This window comes from Pan paniscus, chromosome 20 (assembly GCF_029289425.2).
Source record: "Pan paniscus chromosome 20, NHGRI_mPanPan1-v2.0_pri, whole genome shotgun sequence".
NCBI lineage: Eukaryota > Metazoa > Chordata > Mammalia > Primates > Hominidae > Pan > Pan paniscus.
Genome location: NC_073269.2, coordinates 27,351,397 through 27,370,506, shown reverse-complemented (window position 1 = coordinate 27,370,506; position 19,110 = coordinate 27,351,397). Strand labels below are relative to the sequence as shown.

General features: G+C 42.7%; 1 protein-coding gene across 1 annotated transcript in view; it reads left to right on the top strand.

Moving 5' to 3' along the window:
* The first annotated feature begins 1,536 nt into the window (after nucleotides 1-1,536).
* The window catches only part of LOC103783565 (zinc finger protein 99), a 33,713-nt gene continuing 16,139 nt past the window's right edge, over nucleotides 1,537-19,110 (top strand). The window contains exon 1 of the mRNA XM_055104397.2: nucleotides 1,537-2,205. Coding sequence (XP_054960372.2) covers nucleotides 2,203-2,205 — 3 coding nt within the window. The 5' untranslated portion in view covers nucleotides 1,537-2,202. The remainder of the gene's footprint in view (nucleotides 2,206-19,110) is intronic.

The following is a 19,110-nucleotide window of genomic DNA, read 5'->3' as shown; positions in this document are numbered from 1 at the left end:
TGACTTCAAAAATGGTAGCAATTTCTAGTTTTTCCTGTATCCATGCCCATTGTAGGTGCTTTTAAAGCTGTTTCCATCAAGATCCAGGATGTTTTCCAAACCCTAGATTTTGCTGGCCTTATTCACTCAGGGCAGTAGAAACCTGTGAACATGACAATGTACTAGTTTGGGGCGTAGGCTCAAAAGGTCTTGAATCCTTCTGTTTTTCTTTCAGAACGCTGCCATCTCCATGAATAAAGCCCATGTTAGCCAGCTGGAAGATAAGATACCACGGGGAGGAGAAGCAAGGTGCCCCTGTTGACAGCCCCAGAAGCAGAAGCTCATCCGCAGAAGCACAGCTGCCTATTCAACAAACAGCTGAAGATACATGTCTGGAGGAGCTCAGCTGAGACAAAAAGAACAGCCTCACTGAGCCCAGCCTAAACAGCTGACCATCTCAATTATGAGCAAATAAGTTTTGAATGATTTGTTGTGCTGCAATAGCTAATTAATACATGCACCCAGTGCAGATAGTATGTCAGGATTCACTGACAAGTTGATTACTAGTACTCTTCTAACAGTGGGCACCCTATAGGTACTGATTTTTCCCCTGATTTAAAGTTAGAGGCCTCGTAAGAGAATGCTGGGTAATGCAGAAATGTATGTGGACATGTATGCATGTAATTGGTGCCTATACTCACACAGTCCCCCATACCACAGGAGAAAACAGATAACCACAGCCTGACCATTAGGGCCAAGGACAAATAGAAAAGTAAGTTTTCATTTAATCTATTTTCTTCATATCTAAACATTGGAGGTCAAGACTGTGCACAGATTTGAAGACACAGAGATTTCTTCTCCTGTGGCCTTACCATCCTTAGTTCACCTTCTGATCTCTGGAATAAAGGTAGGCAACAGGTGGCCAGCAGTAGTCTACCTGTGGTTGTTTTTTCCTGCTGTCCTGTGCTTTATTTATGGCTACTATCTGTTCCTCCCTCAGAGCTGAAGAGAGATGTTGGTAGGGAAAGGCTCTTTTTCCATCTTTGGCAGAAAAGGTTTGTTCAGGCCCTTCCCTCTCCTAACGTCAGAGCTGCACTTCAATGTGGCAGCTACTGGCCATGTGTGGCGACTGAGTGCCTGGAATGTGGCTGGTCTGAACTGTGATGTGCTGGAAAGGTAAAATACAGAGTTAGTTTCAAAGATGAAGTTCCAAAAAATATCTACACTTCATTTATAATTTACATTTTGCTTACGTATTAAAATGATATTTTGGATATATTGCGTTAATTGAATTGCTACAATAAATTCCACCTGTTTTTTTTTTAAATTTTTAAAGTTTGGCTACTAGAAAATTTAAAATACAATTTTATTTCAGAGGATTGCCTTCTTTTTAAAACCTCAGGCAATCTGATAAAAAAACCAGAAGCCAGGAAGGTCATAAACTCTGAAAATTTTAGATAATTGTTATATTCTTTTCATTTGTGAATAACCATATAATATATTATTTATAAAAGAATGTGACCTTATACAAAAGGTTAAATGCAAATACCCTCTGGGGTTGGCCTGGCTCAGCTCAGGAAGGAAGCCCTGCCTGAAAAGGCTGCAGCCTAGACTGTCATCCTTTTCTTTCTTTTCTTTTCTTTTTTTCGTGACAGAATCTCGCTCTGTCATCCAGGCTGGAGTGCAGTGGCGCGATCTCGGCTCACTGCAACCTCCACCTCCTGAGTTTAAGCAATTCTCGTGCCTCAGCCTCCGGAGTAGCTGGGATTACAGGCGCCCGCCACCATGCCAGCCTAATTTTTATTTTTAGTAGAGACCGGGTTTTGCCATGTTGGCCAGGCTGGTCTCCAACTCCTGACCTCTGGTGATCCACCCGCCTCGGCCACCCAAAGTGCTGGGATTACACGCGTGAGCCACCGCGCCCGGCCCGTCACTCTTCATTCAGCTCAGCATCAGATCACATCTTCTGTCACTCAGGGCCTGAGGAGGCGGGGATTTAAACATTATCCAATCAGGGACTCTGGGCTGGGAACCGTCCAATCAGGCACTCAGCTGGAGCGGAAAGGGCGGCTTGTGGGATGTGGCGGGGCCGTTGTTTCTGGTTCCAGCTGGAGCTCCGGATCTCGTTTTCACTGCTCTGTGTCCTTAGCCTCTGTGGCCCTGTGACCTGTAGGTATTTGGAGCTCCACAGCTAGGACGCCAGGACCCCCTGGAAGCCTAGAAATGGTGAGAGTGCCGGATCCGACATCCTGAGAAGGGGAAGGGGCTGACTGGAACCGGTGGGAAGTGGCTGTGGCGGGACTCAGGCCTCCCCGCAGTGAGCTCCACAGTCTGCGCCCCGAGCTCTTGCCCAGCTCGGCCTCAGTCTCCTTCAGCCATAAGATGGCGGCTGCGCTGACTGCGGGACCCCGGGCGACCTGTCTCCTTCCTGCACTGTGACTATGCCCTGGCCTGGATCCCTCTCTGGGCCGCTCTGCATCCGCAGCGCCTCCTCTCTCACAGATTGTGCAGGGACCACGGGAGGGGCGTCAGGGGAGAATCCTGGCTCCGGGTGCCGGTTCATGAATGGGAAGAGCTTTGGTCCAGTGAGGTTTCCAGTCCCTCTTTTCTCCTATTAAAAATTGATGGCAGTCATCACTAAAGTAATAAAGAATTTAATCAAAGAGTGATTCAAAAATGGCAGAGCACCCAGCTGTGGTTTGTAGTTTATGGTCTATGGAAGGGATTTGACGGAAAGAGTTTTATAAGGTGCATAATGAAGAAAACCAAATTCAGTAACGGGTTATGTACAGTTACGTAGATTCTTAATTTGTACAATCAAAATGGAAATTTCCCGTTTATATAATCAGAGGTTAATTGTAGTTTATAGTTGGTTAAGCCTGAATTTTGTTTCCCCCAATGTAGTAATTTACAAAAAAAAGCACTTGAATTATTAATATTTTTTTCTTTCTTTTTTTGAGACGGAGTTTTGTTCTTGTTGCCCAGGCTGGAGTGCAGTGGCGCGATCTCGGCTCAACGCAACCTCCGCCTCCCAGGTTCAAGCGATTCTCCTGCCTCAGCCTTCTGAGTAGCTGGGATTACAGGCATCCGCCACCACACCCGGCTAACTTTTGTGTTTTTAGTAGAGACGAGGTTTCTCCGTTTTGGTCAGGCTGGTCTCGAACTCCCGACGTCAGGTGATCTGCCCTCCTCCGCCTCCCAAAGTGCTGGGATCACAGACATGAGCCACCGCGTCCGGCCGAATTAGGTTTTTTAAAAAGTAGATTATCAGGCCTGGCTCAGTGGCTTACACCTGTAATCCCAGCACTTTGGGAGGCCGAGGCGGGTGAATCACGAAGTCAGGAGTTCTAGACCAGCCTGGCCAACATGGTAAAACTCCGTCTCTAATAAAAATACAAAAATTAGCCGGGAGTGTGGCAGATGCCTGTAATCCCAGCTTCTCGGGAGGCTGAGGCAGATAATCGCTTGAACCCGGGAGGCAGAGGTTGCTGTGAGCCGAGATTGCGCCACTGCACACCAGCCTGGGCAACAGAGGGAGACTCCCTCTCATATTAAAAAAAAAAAAAAAAAAAAAAAAAGGCCGGGTGCGGTGGCTCATGCCTGTAATCCCAGCACTTTGGGAGGCCGAGGCAGGCGGATCACCTGAGGTCGGGAGTTCAAGACCAGCCTGACCAACATGGAGAAACCCCATCTCTACTAAAAATACAAAAATTAGCCAGGTGTGGTGGCACATGCCTGTACCTGTAATCCTAGCTACTCGTGGGGCTGAGGCAGGAGAATTGCTTGAACCCGGGAGACGGAGGTTGCGGTGAGCCGAGATCGCGCCATTGCACTCCATTCTGGGCAACAAGACCGAAACTGTCTTAAAAAAAAAAGAAAAAAAAAAAAAGTAGATATCAGGCATTAGAGCCACCTCAGTGTATTTGCCTGCCACTTAATTATTTTTAATTATTTTCACACTCCTCAGATGACTGATTTTCCCCTCCATTTTTTACAGGTATCTCAAGCAGAGTATTATGTCTACTCCCAAACCCCAATTCCTGCGGCCTAACTCTGGCTTGCAATAAAATACTAAACTTCCAGTTCATAATGTCAATTTTCCCTCACTGATTCACATTACTATTTGTCCTTAGTGTACATTTTGATACTGTATTTTAATTATTTTTTAACAAAGCATTGGATGGCACTTTTCATAATATTTGTTTTCTGTTTGTGAATATTTCCTATGAGAAGAAAGCAAAAAATAATCCCCTTACACTGTGTTGTAAAAAATCTTTGTGCCGCTTTTTTTTTTCCTCCTTGCTCCACAGATTTTAGCAGAATGTTTTGGGGTAAAGGTTTTCCTTTGGAAACTTTATGATGTGTTTTCAGCCATTCTTCAGTTTTTTCCCTGGTCCTGGGTTTCAGTACTGTCTGGGAATTAGCTAAAATACTCCCCATGGCTATGTCTGCTAGAGGTCTAGTGACTATCAGCTCCTGGTCATTTTCTCCTGTAGGACAACCTGAGGTATGGAGTGTAGCCTTTCAACGAAGCAGGCGGATGCCCTGGGGTTGAAAGGTCTCTCCTGGTATATTCTTCCTTTGAAAAGCTAACCCTTGAGACATTAAGATTGTCTTCACCCAACCCAGCTTCCATTTTTTGAAGACACATTGCTGGTCAGCCAATCAGATGCTGGTATTGCGGGGAAAACACTGAAATAATTTCTGCCCCCTGCATTCTTTAAGGGAGCAGAACAATAGTGAAATATAATGAAAAAATAGTGAAAGAAAAATAGTGAGAATCTGTGAAATCAAAAATAGTGTCCCAAACAACAACAACAACAAAAAAGTGACCCCAATGAGATGGTGTAAGAACTTGAAAAGTTCTTACCTGGGACACTCACTGGGGCATAGTTCAGAGTCTCCTGAGAAGGGGTTATTGGGCACTTAAGTGAGGAGAATGGGGTGGGAGAATCTCTTAAGTGATTGTATGGCCTGACTTGACACATGAATCAGACACATCTGTACCTTGAAAAGATTTGTTCACTTATTTTGGCCTCAGTTTTTTAACTGTAAATTGCATTTTGTTAGTAGGGATTGAAAGGTAAGAAAATACTTAACCAAGGGCAAAAAAGAGATGGGTTTCAGAATAAAATTAATGAATTGTATATTCCATTTGTTAAAAATTTTCATTTACCTTTTTCCCAGAATGACTTTAGGAATTTTTTCTGGTGTGTTTTTTATGGTTGGGTGATTTTAAACAGAATTTCAAGGCTTGACTTTTCGAATGCTACCAAGGAAGAAAAATAGGGAAAATCTCTCTTCCATTTTGGCTTCAGAAAATGCACATATTGCCACAAGAAAAGGTGGTAATTGGTGAGTTCCTTAGATCCATGAAAACATCAGTTCCTCCTTTTGCAGGGTAAATTTGTAACAGTGACTATCTCTATTCTGTATCCTATTACATTGCTATCTGAGTTTCATGCTGAAACTTTGTACCTTCTAGAAATGTTTCCATATGACTAATTGTTTGCTACATGATTTTTTTTTTTTTTTTGAAACAGAGTTTCATTCTTGTTGCCCAGGCTGGAGTGCAATGGCACGATCTCGGCTCACTGTAACCTCTGCCTCCCGGGTTCAAGTGATTCTCCTGCCTCAGCCTCCCGAGTAGCTGGGATTACAGATATGTGCCGCCACGCCGCTAATTTTGTATTTTTAGTAGAGATGGGGGTTTCTCCATGTTGGCCATACTGGTCTTGAACTCCCAACCTCAGGTGATCTGCCCGCCTCAGCCTCCCAAAGTGCTGGGATTACAGGCGTGAGCCACCACGCCTGGCCTACTACATGATTTTTAATGGAAATAGTAAAATAATACATTTATTGTCTGAAAAGAATAGATACTTTTGTTTCTCTTATTGAGATATAAAGTGTAAGCACCTTAAAATTTCCTTCCCTTATATGAACACTGTGTTAGAGTAATTGCGCTGAATTTTTCGAACACTTACTTTCAAAAACCAAGGGAATAACTCTGACATGAAAATTAAAGCCTGAGCCCAGTGACTCTAAGCTAAGGCTAATACTGAGCCTGCAAAAGGAGGTTATTAAAGGATCAGTTAGTTTTTTCTGGGGTGTCTTCTCTGCAGATATCCCAGCCTGCTCACCCCAGTCATGGAAGGAGACTTTATCCTGAGGGAAGCCACAGAGCCCTGGAAAGCCAGGGACCCACAGGCAGACGCAGTTAAGGTTAAGATGAAAGGGGATTGGGAGGGTCTTACCGAAGATGAAATTTTTATTGTTTTGAGATAGTTTCTAGACTTTGTAAAATAAAATGAAGTTAGATTTATGTCGAAAAAAGAATTGAATTCCAAAAGGGTATTGCAACAGGAGGAAGTACCAACTATAAGATCTTTAAGGATTGCTAAGTTTAGGCAGACAAGGGCCTTGTTTCATATGGAAGAGCAAACAATATTAGAGAGGAGGTCTGAGGGGATGGCGAATGGAGGGTGAAAGAAGGAGATTTTAGATCAGAGAATGTTTTACCGTGAAGTCATCATGTACTTAGGAACTACATAAAAATAAGGTTGTATGTTGACTCAGACTGAGGGTAGCTCAAAGTTCAGAAGCCTGTTGAAATAAGTAATGTTTGATTAAGAAATATTTTAGGTTGACCACTGAAAACAAATTCAGCTGATTTATTTATTTATTTTTATTATTATTATTTTTTGAGACAGAGTCTCACTCTGTTGCCGAGGCTGGAGTGCAGTGGTGTGATCTTGACTCAACTGCAACCTCCGCCTCCCGGGTTCAAGCTATTCTCCTGCCTTAGCCTCCTGAGGAGCTGGGACTACAGGCATCTGCCATCATGCCTGGCTAATTTTTGTGTTTTTAGTAGAGAGCGTGTTTCACCATATTGGCCAGGCTGGTCTCGAACTCCTGACCTTTTGATCCGCCTGCCTCAGCCTCCCAAAGTGCTAGGATTACACGCGTGAGCTACCGCGCCCGGCCCGATTTATTTATTTATTTTTTAATGAGAAAAAGGAGACAATGTGCAGAGTCTGTGTCTGGCTATGTGATAGGTAAGAAAAGAGAGCACCATCGAAGTCATAATGGGAAGGGTGTTTCTTTCCAGAAACTGTTCCTGGAGCACACAAAGCATAGAGAATTTTATTAATCACAGCTATTTACCAGGATTATCTATATGCTTTATCTTTCCCCACCTCTTTTCTTTCTTTCTTTTTTTTTTGAGATAGAGTTTTGCTCTTGTTGCCTAGGCTTGAGTGCAATGGCACAATCTTGGCTCACCACAATCTCCACTTCCTGGGTTGGAGCGATTCTCCTGCCTCAGCCTCCTGGGTAGCTGGGATTACAGGCATGCACCACCACGCCCAGCTAATTTTTTTGTATTTTTAGTAGAGACGAGGTTTCTTCATGTTGTTCAGGCCGGTCTTGAACTCACAACCTCAGGTGATCGCCCACCTTGGCCTCCCAAAGTGCTGGGATTACAGGTGTGAGCCACCGTGCTCAGCCTCCCCACATCTTTTCTTTGTCCTATACATTTCTTCCATTTGACTTTTCCTGGATTGTATCTTTTCTAATAAACTGATAAATGTAACTACAGTGTTTTCCTGAGTTCTGTGACTAGCTCTATAAAATTATTGAATTTGAGGAATGTTATGAGAGTCCCCAGTTTTTAAACAGTAGCTCAGAAGCAAAGATGGGCCCATGGGGTTTGTGACTGGCTTTTTCAGTAAGAACAATGTTGTGAGACTGAGCCCTGAATCAGGGTGTGTGCTGACTCTGGGTGGTGTCAGAATTCAGATGTCAGACAGTGAGTTGGTGTTGGAGAATTGCTTGGTGTTTAGCAAACTCTACAAATTTGGTTCCAGCTGAGAGGTATCACAGAGGCCTGGTCTGGAATGGATCTCTGGGTGTCTAGGAATGGGAGGCTCTGCTTTTCTGTACACAGGCCATCACACTGCCCATTACCCTGTGATTTCAGGTCTCCTCCCAGGGTGAGAGAGGATAAAAAAGAGGAAAAAAGTTCTAATAACAGACTGCCTTTTTCTTTTTTTTTTTTATTTAAGTTCTAGGATACATGTGCACAACATGCAGGTTTGCTACATATGTATACATGTGCCATGTTGGTGTGCTGCACCCATTAACTCATCATTTACGTTAGGTATTTCTCCTAATGCTATCCCTCCCCGCTCCCCCCACCCCACGACAGGCCCTGGTGTGTGATGTTCCCCACCCTGTGTCCAAGTGTTCCCATTATTCAATTCCCACCTATGAGTGAGAATATGCGAACAGACCGCCTTTTTCCACTGCTGCCATCACAGGATTCCCACCTTCTTACAAGCATATCCACTGGACACTGGCTTATCCACACCCCTCTTAGAACTAGGTACCACCCTCAGGAATTTCACTACAGCATTTTTGATCCTAGTGTTTCCTGCCAAATCTCACTCAAGTGTCTACAAGTCTCCTGGCATATCCCAACCCCAGACACTGAATCTGCAGCAGCAACATGTTTTTTCCACCAACATGAGGTTCTGGACAACCTGTTCATAATATCATCTGCCAGCATGAACCCAAAAATTAATCAGAGTAGAGCCGTACCTGGGCCACTATCTGTAGCACAAACCAGTCCTTCCACCTGCATTGCACTCTCTTTCACCCATAGAGTTTTTTTGTTTTAACTTTTATTTTTGATTCAGGAGTACATGTGCAGGTTTGTTACATAGAGGAAATTGTGTCGGGGGGTTGGTGTGCAGACTATTTTGTCACTGAGGTATTAAGCACAGCACCACACAGGTATTATTTTTCTGATCCTCTTTGTCCTCCACCCTTAACTAGAAGGGTGTGTGTTGTTCCCCTCTTTGTGTTCTCATTATTTAGCTCTTACTAATAAATGAGAGCATGCATTTGGTTTTCTCTTTCTGCATTAGTTTTCTAAGGATAATGGTCTCCAGCTCCATCTATGTTGCTGCAAATGACATAGTCTTGTTCACTTTTTATGGCAATGCAGTATTCCATGATGTTTATATACCATGTTTTGTTTTTACTAAATACTTTATTTTATTTTTTGAAAATGGGTCTCTGTCACCCAGGCTGGAGTACAGTGACATGATCTCGGCTTATTGCAGCCTCAAATTCCCAGGCTCAAGCAGTTCTTCTACCTCAGCCCCCTAACTAGCTGGGACTACAGGTGTGTGCCACCAAGCCCAGCTAATTTTTCTTCCTGTATTTTTTGTTGAGATAGGGTTTTGCCATGTTGTTTAGGGTGGTCTTGAACTCCTGAGCTCAGGCAATTTACCTGCCTCAGCCTCCCAGAGTGCTGGAACTACAGGCATGAGCCACCAAACCTTACCTGTACCATATTTTCTTTATCCAGTTTACCATTGATAGGCATTTAGGTTGATTCCATGTCTTTGCTATTGTGAATAGTGCTTCAGTGAACATGCATGTGCATGTGTCTTTATGACAGAATAATTTTTATTTCTTTGGGTATATACCCAATTATGAGGTTGCTGGGTCAAATGGTAATTCTGCTTTTAGTTCTCTGAGGAATCGCCACACTGCTTTTCACAATGGTTGAACTAATTTACACTCCTAGCAGCAGCGCCTACGCTTTTCTCTGCAACTGCCAGCATCTGTTATTTTTTGACTTTGTAGTAATAGCCATTTTGACTGATATGAGATGGTATATCATTGTGGTTTTTCTTTGCTTTTCTGTAGTGATGAGTATTTTTTTCATAGGCTTGTTAGCCATATATATATCTTATTTTGGAAAAAGTTTGCTCATGTTTTTTGTTTACTTTTTTTTTTTTTTTTTAATTGAGACGAAGCCACACTCTCACCCAAGCTAAAGCGCAGTGGCATAATCTCAGCACACTACAACCTTCGCCTCCTGGGTTCAAGTGATTCTCCTGCCTCAGCCTCCTGAGTGGATGGAATTACAGGCGCCCGCCACCACACCCAGCTAATTTTTTTATTTTTAGTAGAGATGAGGTTTAACCATGTTGGCCAGGCTGGTCTCAAACTCCTGATCTCAAGTGATCTTCCCTCCTTGGCCTCCCAAGATGCTGGGATTACAGGCGTGAGCCTTTAATCTTACTCTTAGCCTTTTGTCTACTAGGTTTTTGTTATGTTTTGTTTTGTTTTTGAGGTGGAGTTTCACTCTTGTTGCCTAGGCTCGAGTGCAGTGGCACAATCTCGGCACACTGCAACCTCCGCCTCCCGGGTTCAAGAGATTCTCCTACCTCAGCCTCTCGAGAAGCTGAGATTACAGGTGCCCACCACCACGCCCAGCTAATTGTGTTTTTAGTAAAGACTGAGTTTCACCCTGTTGGCCAGGCTGGTCTCGAACTCCTGACCTCAGGTGATCCACCCGCCTCAGCCTCCCAGAGTGCTGGGATTACAGGCATGAGCCACCGCGCCTGGCTGCGTTTTGTTTACTTTTTAAGGAGGTCGTTTGTTTCTTGTAAACTTCAGTTTTTTATGGATTCTAGATACTAGACCTTTGTCAAAAGCATAGTTTGCAAATATTTTCTTTTATTCTGTAGGTTGTGTGTTTACTCTGTTGATGATTTCCTTGCTGTGAAGAAGATATTTAATATAATTAGGTCCCATTTGTCAGTTTTTACTTCTGTTGCAATTGCTTTTGGTAATTTCGTCATAAAATCTTAGTTAGTTCCCATGTGTAAAATGGTATTTTCTAGGTTATCTTCAAGGGTTTCTTATAATTTCAAGTTTTACATTTAAGGCTTTAATTCATCTTGAGTTGATTTTTGTATATGATGTAAGGAAGGGGTCCAGTTTCAATTTTCTACATACTGCTAGGTGGTTTCCCAGTACCATTTATTAAACAGGGATTTCTTCCCACATTCCTCTTATTAGTTTTGTCAAAGATCAGATGGTTTTAGGTCTGTGGCATTATTTCTGGGCTCTCTATTCTGTTGCATTGTTCTATAAGTCTGTTTCTTGTACCAGTATTATGTGGCTTTGGTTACTGTAGCCCTGTTGCATAGTTTGAAGTCAGGTAATGTAATGCCTCCAGCTTTGTTCTATTTGCTTAGGATTGCCTTGGCTACTCAGGCTCTTTTATGGTTCCATATGAATTTTAAAATAGTTTTTTATAGTTCTGTTAAAAATGTTTTTGGTAGTTTGGTAAGAATAGCATTAAATCTGTTCTGTTTTTGGGTAGTGTGGCCATTTTAATGATTTTGATCTTTTCTACCTATGAGCATAAAATGGTTTTCCATTTATTTGTGTTATCTCTGACTTTTGTTTTCTTTTTCTTTTTTTTTTTTTTTTATTTTGAGTCAGATCCTTGCTCTGTCGCCCAGGCTGGAGTGCAATGGCACAATCTCGGCTCACTGCAACCTCTGTCTTCTGGGTTCAAGCGATTCTCCTGCCTCAGCCTCCTGAATAGCTGAGATTACAGGTGCCCACCACCATGCCCAGCTCATTTTTGTATTTTTAGTAGAGATGGAGTTTCACCATGTTGGCCAGGCTGGTCTCCAACTCCTGACCTCAAATGATCTACCCACCTCGGCCTCCCAAAGTGCTGGGATTACAGATGTGAGCCACCGTGCCTGGCCTGTTAATAGTGTCTTTCATTTCACTAAATCGGAATGCTGCTATTACAGGACAAATAAACACAGATGATGTGGCCACCCAAAAACCATAATAGCTCTTTAGTTAGCTATGTGGCAAGCTTAAATATATTCCAGTATATGAACAAAGTCAGATTATAAATCTTCATCAAAAAGTGCTGGTGGAAATTGTGAGATGTATTTCAATATGGAACCCCCATTCAATGGCTAGGAGATGAGAGAGCAGCAGAGATGGAAGAGAAACCTTCTAAAATTCTGCTGAGAATATGCCCCTTTTCTTCATAATGCTCATGTTTCTCGTGCTGAGAGTAGTTGTGTATTTTGCTTGTTGAGAGAGAAATTCTTTTTAAGATAGTATTTTCTGGCTGACTTGATCAATCTTATGTCTAAACTGAGTTTTTACCTAAGATGGTTTTAACTTCTTTTTTCCTCTCAGCATAATCTTGCTCAGACTGAGAGCTGTTTTTCTGTCCAATGCTTTGGGTGTCTGCATTGTAAGTATTCCCTGGTGTCTGTAAAAGAGGTGGGCTGTCACAGTGAGAACTTTTGGAGCTATCTCTGTCTGGACTCATGTTGGAAATCCAGCAGTGGTTTTTCCTTGTCACCATTGTAAATAAAAACTGAGGCTGAATTACTGTTCCAATTTCCATTAATGTGAAGATGCAGTTCTCCCCAGGAGGCCTGCAGGCTTTTCTCCTGCAGCTCAGGCTTCCCTCTCTGAGGTGACACTGGAGTGCTGCTGTGGCAGTTGTGGTTTATGTAAGATGTGAGCTTTCAGCTGTGAGCTCTGCCTCAATGGCAGATGGTAGGGGTCAAGAGAGGACACCAGCTAACAGGAGAGTGCAAGTGGGAGAGGAATAGCCCCAGTGCTCAGGGAATAGAGAGCCATTGCTTTAAAATATAAATAGCCAAAAAGATAGCACCCTATTCAACCATTTTTGTAGGAGATTGAGAGCCTACCTTCAGCAGGCACCTGGCTTCAAGTTGCAAAATTACCTCCTTTCATGAAGATATGAAAAGTTTATTTTGTCATTGAACATAACTGATTAGCCTACATGGCTAGCCTTTTCAATTACCAGGTGAATTTAGGAAGAACTATGTATGACATGGTGCTATAAATTTTTCTACTTGTTAACTAATTAAGGTGACCATCCTTTTGTCTTTGCAGTCTCTTAAGCAGACTGACTGTGATGCATGTCACGTTCAGGTTTAATTGTGTAATACAACAGTTTTATGTCTGTTCTATTATTGTGGAGTTTCTCCAGGGCTGAAGAAAATTTGCCTTTTATGTTTCACAAAAACTCTAGAATTATCAGACATGTTACAAAAATATAAGGTGCCACCCAAGCTTTAAGCTAGAGGAAACTTTCCCTCTCAGGCTATCATTCAACTCACAATTGTGCTGCAAAGTGCATGCTGTCCCCTAAATATGCAGGCAGAATTGTTTCTCTGCCAATTTGGTATCTATAGTCCTCCACAGTAACTTTTAGAGAGGCTAGATCAGAATTCTACAAACTTCACAGGGCAGCAAACAACCGTTTTACCTTTTTCAGTGACTCTTGTATCTTCAGATCTGAAACTGACTCACAGACCATGGGGCCCAGAAACCCAGTCACAGTAACATGTGTGCATTGAGTAGATATGTACACATGAGAATCTCTACTTCCTTTTTCTTCCTCTTGTTAAAATGCCCACAAATGTGCAGGGAACACCTGCTGCTACTCCATCCATTCAGGACCTAAAACTGCAACTTCAAATTCTGAATCCAGGTTTTCAGATTTGAGAAAAAAGAAAAACTTTCTTTCTGAGAGATGCAAGTCCTTTTAGTTGTCAAACTTATAGAGACACTAAAATGAGAGTAGAATTCTCTTTCTCTCTCTCTGTTTTTTTTTTTTTTTTGAGACAGAATTTTGTTCTTGTTGCCCAGGCTGGAGTGCAATGGCGCCATCTCGGCTCACCGCAACCCCTGCCTCCCGGGTTCAGGTGATTCTCCTGCCTCAGCCTCCCGAATAGCTGGGATTACAGGCATCCCCCACCATGCCAGGCTAATTTTGTATTTTAATAGAGATAGGGTTTCTCCATGTTTGTCAGGCTGATCTTGAGTTCCCAACCTCAGGTGATCTGCCCGCCTCCCAAAGTGCTGGGATTACAGGTGCAAGCCACCGCACCCGACCCTCTTTTTGTTTTTTGCACTATGTATTCATCTTTTGAAGCTGTTCACTATTGCCACAAGTAGCTATATATTAATAATGCCACACTGGACACTATAACTTGTACCTTAAAACTAATGGTGTATATCCAATCAATAATCAATGTTATTCCTGTAAATAAATAAAAATTTCTGACAGACAACTTTGTATCAACTCACTCTCTGTCCATCTTTTTTAGCCTTTACAAATCAACTTGTAATCACACTGCTAATCAAGTATATATTTCAGGCAACTTGAATATTTGCTCCCAGGTTACAGTCCTCAAGCTTGGCCCAAATAAACGGTCAACTTATATCTATGTTTCCTCAGATTTTTCCTAGGTAGACATATTATTTAGAATGTGCCAGAGCAGGCTGGGCGCGGTGGCTCACGCCTGTGATCCCAGCACTTTGGGAGGCCGAGGCGGGCGGATCACAAGGTCAGGAGTTCGAGACCAGCCTGGCCAATATGGTGAAACCCTGTCTCTACTAAAAATACAAAAATTAGCTGGGCGTGGTGGCGGACGCCTGTAGTCCTAGCTACTTGGGAGGCCGAGGCAGGAGAATCACTTGAACCCAGGAGGCGGAGGTTGTAGTGAGCTGAGATTGGGCCACTGCACTCCAGCCTGGGAGACAGAGCCAGACTCTGTCTCAAAAAAAAAAGAATGTGTCAGAGTGGCCTCTATGAGGGGATCTCTGCTTGCTCTAACACCCAAGGATGCAGAGCCATGTTGATCCCACCTGGAATCCGCACATAAGGTCTAGCCTGTGCCTAAGATTTACGAGACAGGGCCAGACTTTGAATTGAGAATGTACAGAAAGTCAACAGAAGACATTTTCTGTATTGTGAGATGTCAACGTAGACATCTTAAATCTTTGAGAGTGTGGCTCTTTGAGCTTTTCAGATCTTCTCCAGTGACCTGTTACAGGTATGTGAGAGACTCCAGGTATAAATAAAATCTGATGACAGAATCTGTAAATATAAACAGGCATCTTAGAGTGAGAGATCAAGGCCACAGAGTATCCAGATCCATGACCACAGCTATACCTATCTGTAAATTGTGATACTGGAGTAGAGTATTGTTATTTCTCTTACCCAAGAGCTAACAAATCAGGAGAGGTGATCTAGATTCTGGAGCTTAACCAGGGTGGTTCCATTTTCTATTTATAATCAACCTGAGTCTCTTCTGCCTGGCTCATCATTGGGTCATTAGCCCAGAGTCACTGGAAACCCTCTCACAATCACCTAGGCATCTTTGAGACATTTGAGGATGTCCAGAGCAGAACTGTGTTAGGCTGACATGAGTAGTTAATTCTACTTTTGTCTCAGTGTAAGAGAAATAAGTCATCCTGTGTTTGTTCCTACCCTCATACAAGAGATACTTTTAGTTGGTACCCAGATGAGAGTTTCTCCAGTTTCTTGGTACTTGGGTGAAAAACAAGAAGGAGGTCCTGAGACTCAAACAGATAAACTAATAGCTTCCATTTCATATGGCCATTAAAAAAATAGATGAAGCAGTTATGGTCCCTACCACCCAGGAACTTATAGTCTAGACTAGCAACTGGATACATGGTTGAATTAAACATCATCATATGGTTGGTACAATAAACAGATGTGTGCAGAAACACTTGGCCTTTATTTGGACTACTTTCTTTATATTCTTGTGACTTCTGTCATCACCTGAAGGGATGTTTATGAACAGAGGAATTGTTATTTCTTTTACCTTGGTAGAATACATATATTTTAATAAAATTACCCTAGGAACTTGTTTAAATTGCTTATTAGTACATGTCATAAAATTGACAGGACAGTAGCTAAAAAAAATTTAAATTACCCAAACTCTGGGATTTAAATTTCTCTTAGGTAAGCTTAGGAAAAACAGAACTGGAAGTACACCTAGTAGCATAGAGAACAGAATTCTACATAGGGTCCACTTCCTGGCTCACTTCTGTTTAGATCCACCATTTTTGGAGGCCTTATTTAGGTCAGGTCCCACCGTGGAGTCTTGCCTCACAGAACTGATTAAAAGAGATTGGAGTTTTGGTTGGTGAATCCTGCTGCCTTTCTAGAGCTGGTGCTCACAATTTTCTGAAACTAAAAAGGTAAATGGAAAAGATAAAGTACGTTTTTTAGGGTTCTAATTTTTAAATTTTTTATTAAAACCAGTGTTTGCAGAGACATTCCATTTAGTAACTTGTTTTCTATTCCTGCAGATCCAGTAGTTTCTCTGCAAGTCACAAATAAGTAAATATAAACAAAGTTAGAATTTTTAAAAAATTATATTAAACTCTTCTGTATTCCTCTCATCTCTCTACATTTAGCTTTTATTCTATACATTTTTAAAAAATCAATGACAGAGAAACAGAAGAAGAAATAAAACTGTTGGACCCTGTATCTAAATCCTAGGAATTATTAAACACTTAGTACCAACTCCCAGGGTGTTACGAGGATTAAGTCACATGATGTGTTATTCCCAGCACAGTGCTCTGTAACATACTCTTGAGCACATAGTACCTACTTAGTAAACATTGCACAGTGCAAGTGTACATGTTGTTTTCCAAATGCAAACCTATTCAGACATTGCTGCCTTCTGTTTAGTTTGTAAACTTTAAAGAGCCAGGAAAAAATATAATACTTTATGATGGAGATTGGTTGTCTTTATTTGTACCAGAAGTATTTGTGTTGTGACAAGAGTGCTGAGTGTAAGGGACTGTGAGCTGTGCCTGCTTTCTCTAACTAATGCTAGTGTTGAGCCCAGAGTGTGCAACATCAGCATTGACAGGGAACTTGTTTAAAACACTCATTTATGGACCCTTTCAAAACGTGCAGAATCACATTACATAGAGTGGGGCCAAAATTACCAAGTGATTTATAAGCTTGTTAAAGTTTCAGAGGCAATGCTTAGCTAAGTGGTTATGAGCCCAGGCTTCTAATTAAAATTACATGGTCTATTTGCAGAAATCTCCAGTTGTGCCCTCCCCACAGGTTCTATTTATTGTCCTGGAAGCATCCATGTTGTTTTAATTAAGGGCCTCCTGTGACTCGAAGGTGAGGCCAGAATCAAGTATGAGACATTTAAAATATGTTAGTGGGAGTTAAGTTCCACCTTTTCACTACACTAAAGGGTGGTCACTGGGCCTGTTCTGTTTGGGTTTGGTAGGGACAGGACAGCGTGGCCCATATTTCCATTTATGTAGCAAAAATTGCTCATGTCTGTGACGGGAGGGCACCTGAGGACAGGAAAGGAGAAACATTTTTAACTCTATAGGGCAGCTCATTGTTCTGGAATCTCTTCTCTTATAAAGGAAAGATGGATGGTCTTGGTCCTTCTGCCTGTGGGTGTGGTGGTAGCAGGTAAGAAGGTAGTGGTGACACCTTTAAAGGCATATTCTCAAGACGCAGGTGTATAATTTGTCCAGAGAATCTTATCTGAGAAGGAATCCAAGAGAAAGAGGAGAAAGATAAAAAAAATGGCTTTTTTTTCAGCTAAACATTTTTCAAATGAAGAGTCGTGTCCACTCTGCCTCCTGGAATGCCATGCGTTTAGTCCTTGCAAAACTTTACTTCTCTACTTGTGCTTTTCATCCCTAATGAGTTTGTTTTAACTACTTTTAAAAATTCTTATGATAGTCAAGAATCTCTGAAAGATAACTTCTTTCCTATATACCAGAGACTTCTCTACATTCTCTACATCATGGATTTTTTTTATATGCCATGCAGGACTCTAATGATGAATTTATGATCTGCAACATTAAAAATGTGCCACTTGTGGCCAGGCGTGGTGGCTCATACCTTTAATCCCAGCACTTTGGGAGACCGAGGCAGGCAGATCAGGAGTTTGAGACCAGTCTGACCAACATGGGGAAACCCCGTCTCTACTAAAAATACAAAAATTAGCCGGGCGTGGTGGCACACGCCTGTAATCCCAGCTACTCAGGAGGCTGAGGCAGGAGAATCGCTTGAACCCGGGAGGCAGAGGTTGCAGTGAGCCTAGATGGTGCCATTGCACTCCAGCCTGGGTGACAGAGCAAGACTCCGTCTCAAAAAAAAAAAAAAAGTTTCACTTGTGGTTGTTGAATATGGGAAGGTGTGGATACTCAAGATTCCTATTGGGGAAAAGCTGGGGTCCTTACGGAAAAAGTAGAACATGTAATGTTGAGGCTCCATCTGTGTTCTCCATTAGCTCTATGCAGAACAGCTTTAAGAAAATGCTTTTTAGCTGGGTGCGGTGGCTCACGCCTGTAATCCCAGCACTTTGGGAGGCCAAGGCAGGCGGATCACGAGGTCAGGAGATCGAGACCATCCTGGCTAACACGGTGAAACCCCGTCTCTACTAAAAATACAAAAAATTAGCCGGGCGTGGTGGCGGGCGCCTGTAGTCCCAGCTACTCGGGAGGCTGAGGTAGGAGAATGGCGTGAATCCGTGAGGCCGTGCTTGCAGTGAGCGGAGATCAGGCCGCTACACTCCAGCCTGGGTGACAGAGCAAGACTCTGCCTCAAAAAAAAAAAAAAAAAAAAAAAAAAAGAAAATGCTTTTTAAAGGCAAGTTGCAGTGGCTTACACCTGTAACCCCAGCACTTTAAGGCGGGTGGATCACCGGAGATTAGGAGTTCGAGACCAGCCTGGCCAGCACGGTGAAACCCCGTCTGTACTAAAAATACAAAAAATATCTAGGCGTGGTGTGGGGCACCTGTAATTTCAGCTTCTCGGGAGGCTGAGGCAGGAGAATCGCTTGAACCCGGGAGGTGGAGGTTGCAGTGAGCTGAGATCGCACCATTGCACTCCCGCCTGGGCAACAGAGTGAGACTCCATCTCAAAAAAAAAAAAAAGTTCTGAAAAAAATGGTTAGGAGATACCTGCTCTCTAGTGTGCTAAAGAAAGTCTGCTTAAAATGGCTATTAAAAGTTACAAAAAATGGGAGTTATCTGTGTCTTGACATTTGCATAAACTGATGTTTCTTTATGGTTAAATTCAGATTATAATTTACTTTGGGGGAGCAATATCACAGCAGTAATGCTGTGTCCTTCTGTGTCCCCTTCTGTGTGCATCAGCACATCATAAAAATTTGTCCTACTGCAGTTGATGTTAATGATTGACTTGATTAAAGTGCTGTCTGAGCTGGGCGCGGTGGCTTATGCCTGTAATCCCAGCACTTTGGGAGGCCGAGGTGGGTGGATCACAAGGTCAGGAGTTTGAAACCAGCCTGGCCAAGATGGTGAAACCCTGTCTCTACTAAAAATACAAACATTAGCTGGGCGTGGTGGCACACGCCTGTAGTCCCAGCTACCTGGGAGGCTGAGGCAGGAGAATCGCTTGAACCCAGGAGGCGAAGGTTGCAGTGAGTC